The 9,163-nt window shown below is 28.1% G+C and overlaps 2 protein-coding genes across 3 annotated transcripts in view; both read left to right on the top strand.

Moving 5' to 3' along the window:
* Positions 1–7,583, top strand: part of LOC111638323 (ubiquitin carboxyl-terminal hydrolase 32-like) — a 12,836-nt gene extending 5,253 nt beyond the window's left edge. Inside the window, exons 4-7 of one of the 2 annotated variants that reach the window (XM_023384015.1) lie at positions 636–880; positions 4,746–4,897; positions 6,627–6,783; positions 7,448–7,583. In XM_023384015.1, coding sequence (XP_023239783.1) covers positions 636–880; positions 4,746–4,897; positions 6,627–6,783; positions 7,448–7,548 — 655 coding nt within the window. In that variant the 3' untranslated portion in view covers positions 7,549–7,583. The remainder of the gene's footprint in view (positions 1–635; positions 881–4,745; positions 4,898–6,626; positions 6,784–7,447) is intronic. The other variant, XM_023384016.1, reaches the window with a different exon arrangement.
* LOC111638318 (ubiquitin carboxyl-terminal hydrolase 32-like) overlaps positions 1–9,163 on the top strand; it is a 158,206-nt gene that overhangs the window by 133,867 nt on the left and 15,176 nt on the right. The window contains exons 39-41 of the mRNA XM_023384009.1: positions 636–880; positions 4,746–4,897; positions 6,627–6,783. Coding sequence (XP_023239777.1) covers positions 636–880; positions 4,746–4,897; positions 6,627–6,783 — 554 coding nt within the window. The remainder of the gene's footprint in view (positions 1–635; positions 881–4,745; positions 4,898–6,626; positions 6,784–9,163) is intronic.

The raw sequence follows: 9,163 nt of genomic DNA, 5'->3' as shown, positions 1-9,163 counted from the left end.
TGCCAAACAATATGCCAAATTCTTGGGCTATGTAAAGGCTATAATTAAATATTAGAAATTAATTAATTTGACTAGAGGTAGGCAGTTATGCTTCCATCTTGTATTAAATTTAATAATTATAAAGAGTTAATTTTTAATTCAGACATTTCTAAAATTTAATTTGGAATTGGTTATTAAATTTAATACAAGATGGCAGCATAACTGCCTACCTCTAGTCAAATTAATTAATTTCTATTATTTAATTATAGCCTTTACATAGCCCAAGAATTTGGCATATTGTTTGGCATGTTTATTATATAACAGGCTATGGTTGTTGATGTTTAAAAGTAATATGTGATCATAAGCGACACTAAGATGCTAGTGGAATGAGTGCTAAACACAGACTAATGGAGCATGCACACAATTCAGGACTTTCCCTCTCCTCTTCACTCATTATGCAAAACATTGCTCATTAAGCGAGGTAATTTTTTACAATTTGTTTTGCTCGTTAAGCGAGGTTCCACTGTACTATAATTAAATGCTTGATTGCATTGATTGATGTATTTGAGCTTTTTATAATTAAGAGTTAATTAATTACTATAATTAATATAGTGAAATAATAATAATAGTAAAATTTTTATGAAAATTTACTCTAGGGTTCACGAAAAACCTTATGTAGAACTCAAAGATAGTGATGGACGGCCAGATGAGGAAGTAGCAAAGGAAGCTTGGGAGAATCACATCATTCGCAATCGCTCAATAATAGTAGATCTTTTTCATGGCCAGTTGCAATCTACTGTTACTTGTAAAGTGTGTGGTCACAATAGTGTGCGTTTTGATCCATTCAACTATTTATCACTTCCTCTTCCTATGGAAAGTTGTATTCATTTGGAAGTAGTTGGTAAGTGTAATAATAATTTATTAAATAGTTTTAAATTTATCTGTAAAGATATATTCTTCTTTTAATACAGTTTACACTATAGTTATTCATTTTACTTTAAATAATAAATCAGTTGTTATTGCCAGTTATCAAAATTTTTATTAAATTTTGCAAATAATTCAATAAGTTGTAATGTCATAAATTTTTATACTTTTTATATATATATATTAATTTAACTAATGCAATGATTTATCAAAACAATTAGAATACAGTATACCCTTCAAAATCAAAATGTCTTCCTTTTTAAGATCCAAACTTCATGTAATATCTCAATATAGTTTTTGACTGATGTTTATATGAATTAATATTTACATTCCAAAAACTCAATACAGTGATACCTCAGTTTTCATTGATAATCCATCTGAAAACAATTGTGAAAAAGCAGACCCTTTTTCCCCCAGTTTCATGAAGTTTTAATTAATTAATTAGAGTAATAACAAATTTTAATCGAGGCAGAAGGCAATGGAATGGCCAAGTGGGGAACTAGGTGACAAAGGGGAAAAACCCACGCATCCTTTTTCTCACGATATTCTGATAGATAAAACCGATCAAATAGCCTAGTGAATCAACAATCATTGCAATGTTTGGACTTATTTTACAACCTTAGTCAAAATATTTGATTATTAATGATAGGAACCTGTCAAACGAATAGAATTATGAGGTAAGACGAGCCACAATAATGGCTAGAAAGTATCCATAAATCAGCCAAATTGTCTAGTTCTTGACAGCTTGTATCAGCTGAACCTGGACACAACTAGAACTTAGACCATATTAAATCAAAGTCATCTGAGTCAATTTTCACATGGGACACGTATAAAAGGGTTTGCACCTGATCATTGGGGCAATTGCCGAAGGAACTCAACTAACTACTGGACTTTATCCCCCTGGTCTCGACGTAAGGATCCGCCAACCTTCACCGAAGCTTCACCTTTAGAACAAGTGCCAAAAGAGGTATTAACTTTGAAGTTTTTATGTGAACTCGCTCTCTCTCTCTCAGTCAACTTAGAATTTAACTGTTAGATATAACTGCATCAATATTAGCTACCCACAAGCTCTGTCCATTGTATCTCTGATAACCAGAACTCCTGTTAATGTTATGTTGCATCTGTAACCTTTTTGTTTACATTAAATATGTTAAGTTTATTTAAATGATTGTAATTCTTCATGTGTTGCCGACACCTTATCGACGATGTCACTGACCCTCCCACTCACTATCTAGGAATGTAGGAATTACCATACATTGACCTCACGAGCGGTCATCACCTGGCCGACATTGTAGAAAGGGTTAAGCCTCACGCCTTAACTCCCAACTTCTCACACAATTGATGAAATCCAAAATCGACAAAAACCAAGGCAATTATTTTCATATGAATCAATGTAAATCCAATTAATTCGCTCTAAACACTCCAAAATACATACCAAAAACACATTTTATAGAGAATAAATATTAGGTTTAATACTAAAAACAATAAGAAATTAATATAAAATGAATATAAAAAAGTAATGTAAAGAATAAATGAACATTTAACGTAGCATTTAACATTGCATTTGAAGGTCTGCTCTGGAAATTTTCTTTGGTCTTATGATGGAGCTAAAAGGAAAGGAAAGCAATAGAATTGTTTAGCTAGATGCATGGGTTAATGCTCACACAAGAAACGATGCCACAATGAGCAGGAAAATGCATGGGTTGCCCTGTGTTTTCGCAAAATTAGCAGGTTACGTGGGCACGCTGACAAAATCCAAGGCAACTGACAAAAACCAAGACAAATTTTTTGTGAAAAAATCAACGAAAACCGACACTAATCGAAGTCAATGAAAACTGTATTACTGTACAGTATTTTAACAAAATGTTGTACAAGAAAAGATGGAGTTGCATTCTAAATACAATTGATAAAATGTCAGAATTATGTGCAAATATTTTGAAAGTGCGCCAAGTATCAGAAAATGTAATGTTTATGGTACAACATGCAAGACTGTATTTGTTACTATATACCAAACAACTACTTGTTAACAAATGTATTAATTGTTTGGTGATCAGAAATAGATGTTTTAAACATTTTACAACTTAACATAATGGTTTGTTACTTACATGTAGTTAACCTTGAATGAGATGTACTGTACATATATCAACATACCACATATTTTTTTATTCTTGTGTATGAATGTCTCTTTAATCCAAACAAAAGTTTGGTAGATTATCTCATAGCATCACAGTTAGAAACAACTTTATTTTATTATAAATTTTTTTTTAAATAAAAAAATAAAGTTGTTTCTAATCATGATGCTGTGAGATAATCTACCAAACAAAAGTTTGGATTAAAGAGACGTTTATACACAAGATCCAATATACAGCAACCATAAAACAGAAAAATTGTGAAATACCACATATTGATAAATATCAGTTATTTTATATTTGTGATGTATATTTGTGATGTATTGCATATAAATATTAATAATTTCTGATATTAATTTAAAAACTTAAAAGTGTTGTATCTTACTCATTTTTAGATTATAAGAAATAATTAAGACAAAATTCAGTAGCAAATTGATAAAAAATTTTCATGCATTACGAGTTCTGAAACAAATAAAAATTTTCTACAATGTCAGTATTTTAGAGAAATTTTTTTGATATAACATTTCTTAATTTTGGGAAATTTAAACATATTTTTTGGAGAATTTATTCTGTCAGTCTGGAAGCTGCCATTTAATCTGAAATGATATTTATGATGACATCATCATTAAAAGTACCTCCATGCTTCACATGAAATAGAAAAAAGTAAGCTCTGTTTGAAAACTGTAAAAGTGCCTAGGAAAAACAGGAGACATTGAATAGCGATACATTATAATATCAATTCAAAGAGCTTAGTTTGATAATTAAGTGTTGAAAAATTTTAGAACAGATTTTGAATAAAATCACTGATATTATAGATTGCCTTATTTTAATTAAATAGTAATTAGACTGTTAAAACTGTTGAGAAGTTTTAAATATTGTTTATAGTTATACTATTATATAAATGATCATAAATAGTGACTCTGTTAAAACATTTTAAATTAAAAGATACTTTGTATCATAATATATCATGATATTTTAATCAGATATTGATATATCAGGATATCTATATTTCTGGTAAAAAGAGAAATATCAATAGTATATAGATGTTTTACTGAGCTTTAGGAAATTGGTTAGAGGTTTTGGGTTGATATTGTATGTAACATTAATTTTTCCCATTTAAAATAATAGGAAATAGGTTTCTGGTTAATGTTTTTATGGAAAACATGTAAGTTGCAGAATGTGTTCTTGACATTAAATGTGAGATGCAGTAAAATATTCAGATTTATTCAACAAATTTAAATATTGAAAATATTTTATTTTTCAGAATTGTAACTTTAAAGTTTGTGATTATAAATTATAAATATAAAGATGAAAGTATTCTAATATCAATAATTTTCTATATAGTATTTATTGAATTTGAATCTTAACCATTGTAACATTTTTCTGCTTTTGGAATATATTATAAACTATATCAAGAAGACAAATATTTTTTATATGTGAAGATAAAAATTTTATTTTTGTATCATGATTTCTACAATGTTAATAATAAGGGAGATGATGACCATCATCATGATCACCTGTAGTTCTTCAAACACAACATACATATCTAGATCATTGCTTGTGATTAAAAAGAGTTATATTTAAGGGCAAATACAAATCGCAACAGATTAATTATTCTATATAGCTTCTATTAAATTAATACATATATCTTAATTTATAATAAGACTTTAGGTTCAATGTAAATTACTTAACTGAATAAATATTTATTTATAGTTGTGCGGTTAGATGGAAGCTTACCTGTGAAATTTGGTTTAAGATTAAACCATGATGATAAGTATTCTGTTCTCAAACAACAACTTAGTAATTTATGTGAAATTCCTCCACATCAGTTATTGATAGCAGAGGTATCAGGAGCTGTTATAAAGGTAAGAGTTTTGTTGAAATTATAGTGAAGATAAAATTATAATATTATTATTATAATTTTTTTAATTTCTGTGTTTTCTGCTATAATTAATGCCACGAGTTTGTGAATTTTTGCTAATACATATATAATGCAATGTGAGTTTTATATTACAATTTTAACTGCAAGTATAATTAATTGCATTAAATATGTTATTGATGATTTAAAATAATCATAATATAATAGATTACTTTTTTGAATAAATCTTATTTGACCTTTTTCTTAATATTTAGATTACATATTATTATGTTATGTAATTATAGAATGTTTTTCTAGAATTTAATACTTTTTCAGCAGTAAATTTAATATCATTTATTACATTCAATCATAGATTAGTGGCAAATATTTTTCAGTTTTATAATATAATCAGCAGATGAGCCTGGTGTTGCCTGGGCAAAAAACAACAACAAAGATTAAGATTATTAGATTAATCCTTCTATTCTAGTAGCCTGGGACACCTCTAGTGGGCATTCTAGCAGCAGCGGTGTCATTCTGTGGTATAAATAATAAATTCCTATTAAAAATAAAAATAATAATATACTGAATTTCTCATGTCATACCCTACTAAAACACAGCCAAAAATGCAAAAAACTGCATCAAATAATAATATACTGAATTTATTGTTAATTAAAATAATAGCTAGAGGTGGTGCCACTAGTGGTCATTTTTGACATACAATGACAGAAAGAAAGAATCCGGTTTTTCAGTTTTATATAGTTAGATTTATTTAAAGTTTGAAAGAATTTAGTGTTGATGTATTTTTATTTTATTTAATTTCTGATTTGAATAAATATAATATATTTTTTTCTATTACTGCTACCCAAAAGCAATGTTCAAAAACTATATGAAAATCTTAGCATCATGATTGCATACAGTTTATAATTTAACATTGCTTACTAAGGAAACCAAAAATCTAAACATTTTATTTTGGAAATGTTTTTGAATCTGAGTCAAAAATGTTAAAAACAATTACAATGATTTTGTGGCTGAAGTTGACTTTTCTTGGGTTGTGAAAATGTTTCCAAAATAAAATATTTTGAATTTTTGATCTTCTTAATAAGCATTGTTAAATTATATACAGGGTGTTTATAAATGAATGGTGCAGTTTTTAAAATTAATAATAAATCTATTTATTACCTTATATGGGCAAACTTTACAGCATAAGCAGCGGCAACTGTCCAAGTTTTTTATGCAATAATCACAATCCTTCAATATGTGCACCCGTGGTTACACGACACATCTACATGGTAATCAAATTCTTCCCATGTGTGGTGAAGCATGTCCTTCATGATGGTTGCAGTGCACATATTGAAGGATTGTGATTAATGCATAAAAAACTTGGACAATTGCCGCTGCTTATGCTGTAAGGTTTACCCATATAAGGTAATAAATAGATTTATTATTAAATTTTAAAACCGCACCATTCATTTATAAACACTCTGTATATATCAATATAAAACATGAAGAATTACAAAATACTAGTTTTTAAGACCTGTTTGAGAAAATGAATTAAAAACAAAATTATAGCAAGTATTATCTGAATATTTATGACTAAATAAAAAAGAAAAGATAGAGAATCAGAGAAATTTAAACATAAAATTTATGTTGAATTAATATGATTTTATGTACAGTTCATTTTTAATAATTTATTTCAATGTTTGTTTATAATATTCATATTATTTATTTTTTATTAGAGTTTACCTCCTGATGATCACAAAATTCGTATGATTATGAGTGGCTATTTCTTTGCTTATGAACTGTCCAATTGTTCAGAAACTTCTACTTCTGAAGATGTACGTCAACATCGAGAACCTCAAACTCTAACTCAGATTCAAAGAATACCCCTTTCAGGTAACATTTTTTATATTCTTTTTCACTCTTATATGTTATTAAATTTAGTTAAATAAATATCAAATCACTGAAAACTTTATATTTTAAGAAACATACATATTTATAATAATCTTTTTGTATTATTTTGTGATCTGTCAAAATAAAACAATAAATAAGAATTTAATGTTTGGTGGTTTTGATGTAATGTTTTTACTTATCCATAATAATTTTTTGCCTGTATGAGATTATATTTGTCTGCTATTAACATTTCATATTTAATTATATGTTATGCCATAAATTGCTTTTAATTTTTCTTATCTTGAAAAAATTATAGGGACATTATAGATAATGCAAGTTTACATATATGTAAAGCAGAAAAGTTTTTTAAAAATAATATCTCATAATTATTCAGAAATCAACTGCATTGAATGACATTTTTATATTTCAATTAACCTAATTTATGTTAAGTATATTCAAGTAATACAGTAGTTATCAAATTACATAAGAAATGTAATGACCTTGAATGGGTCTGTGCTTCTGTTTAAATTATTTTGAATTTCCCACCTCCTTGCTTTAAGAAAATGTGATTTTATGACATGACATGAATCTTTCTCTTATTTAAATTACATTGTTTTTATTTTATATTACATAGAAATGACATAACTAATTACATAATCGATTTTAGGCGCTGTTTTTCATTTTTTGTATGTGAATAAAATGTTTTTAATAAAAACCATTTATATAATTGAGTTCAAAATGGGCTTAAATTGGTTGAATATTGCATAATGGAAAGGAGAAATGCAGAGACATTAATAAGTTGGGGAATAATGTCATAATTGATCAGGGAATTACAAGATGGAATAAATCTGTACAGATCCTGCATATAACTTATGGACCACTTGTTTGATTTTGGTAAAAATATTTTTATTTTATCAAAAAATTTACCAAAATGCTTGTTGTTTTCCAATAAAAATGTTTTTGTAATTTTTTTTATTATTAGGTTGTTCGGAAAGCAAGTTCATTTTTTTTACCACTAAACGGATTAGTCGTATTTTTCCCGCCATTTTCATTCTAAACTGTATTATCATTATATATTTTGATAGTTAGCATTTTAAGGCTTATTTGTAAAAAATTTTGTTTGATTTTGTGCAATTGTTTATTTTTTGTGTCCCATCAAATATGGAAGATTGAAAGCATCATTTTTGGCATATTTTGCTTTTTTATTACCAAAAAGTCAAAATGCTGTTCAAGCGAGAAAAAAATTGTGGTACATGTATGGAGATGATGTGTCGAGAGAAAGACAGTGCCAAAACTGGTTTACAAAATTTTGTTCTGGCAATTTCAATATTGGAGATGCACCATGTTCTGGATGGCCAATTGAAGCCAAAACAAAATAAAGGCACTGATTGAAGAAAACTGCCGAATAACAACATGTGAAATCACTAACAGATTAAATTTGTCAAATTGAACCATTTATGATTACTTGAAACAAATTGGTTTCATTTCAAAGCTCGATATATGGGTTTCACATGTTCTTAAAGAGAGATGCTCCCTTTGATGGGATTTTTTTGGAGCTTTTACTAGACATTTTAACACTTGATTCGAAAGTGTACTGCCATCAAGTAAACAAATTGAGTAATATCATCAAACAGGAAAGGCCAGAATTGGTCAACAAAACAGGTGTAGTGTTTTACCATGATATTGTCAAATTTCACACAAGTTTGGTAACTCATCAGAAACTGTTACAGCTTAGATGGGATGTGCTATCACATCAACCATATTCGCCAGATCGAGCACACTCAGATTATTACTTGTTCCAGTCTGTACAAATTATTTTTAACTGTAAGACATTTACTTGAAATGACAATGTCAAAAATCACTTGGATCAGTTTTTTGTAAGCAACGATCGAAACTTATATGAATGTGAAATCATGTTACTACCAGAAACGATGACAATGGGTATTTGACCAAAATGGTCGATACATAATTCAATAAAATATATATTTATTATAAAAATAGTGTTTTTTTTTTTCCATGGAAAAAAACGAACTTACTTTCCGAACAACCCAATACATTATTATGTTCTTGGACAATAATTAACATACTTACAATAATTTAAAATGGTAGCATTTTTTTGGAAGATCCTTTCAATTTAGTACAGTAGACCTCCCTATAACATGGGTTCATATAACACGGTAAAAGAACGAGACAGATTGTCATGGCTGACTTGTGTCTCGACAGGATTGGTCGAATCTGGACCAATAGTGGACATTGCACAAACCGTTGAGTTTAAATGAGCAGCAGACCTACTAAAAACCATTTATTATTTAACAGCCATAAAAATTATATTTATATTAATGATGTCTCCAAAGTTCAGCAAATTTTTCGCAGAAAAATAATT

Source organism: Centruroides sculpturatus, unplaced genomic scaffold, assembly GCF_000671375.1.
Source record: "Centruroides sculpturatus isolate CEXI.00-Female unplaced genomic scaffold, Cexi_2.0 scaffold1081, whole genome shotgun sequence".
Classification (NCBI taxonomy): Eukaryota; Metazoa; Arthropoda; class Arachnida; order Scorpiones; family Buthidae; genus Centruroides; species Centruroides sculpturatus.
Note: the sequence above shows the minus strand (reverse complement) of the source record. Positions and strands in the feature narration are given on the sequence as shown.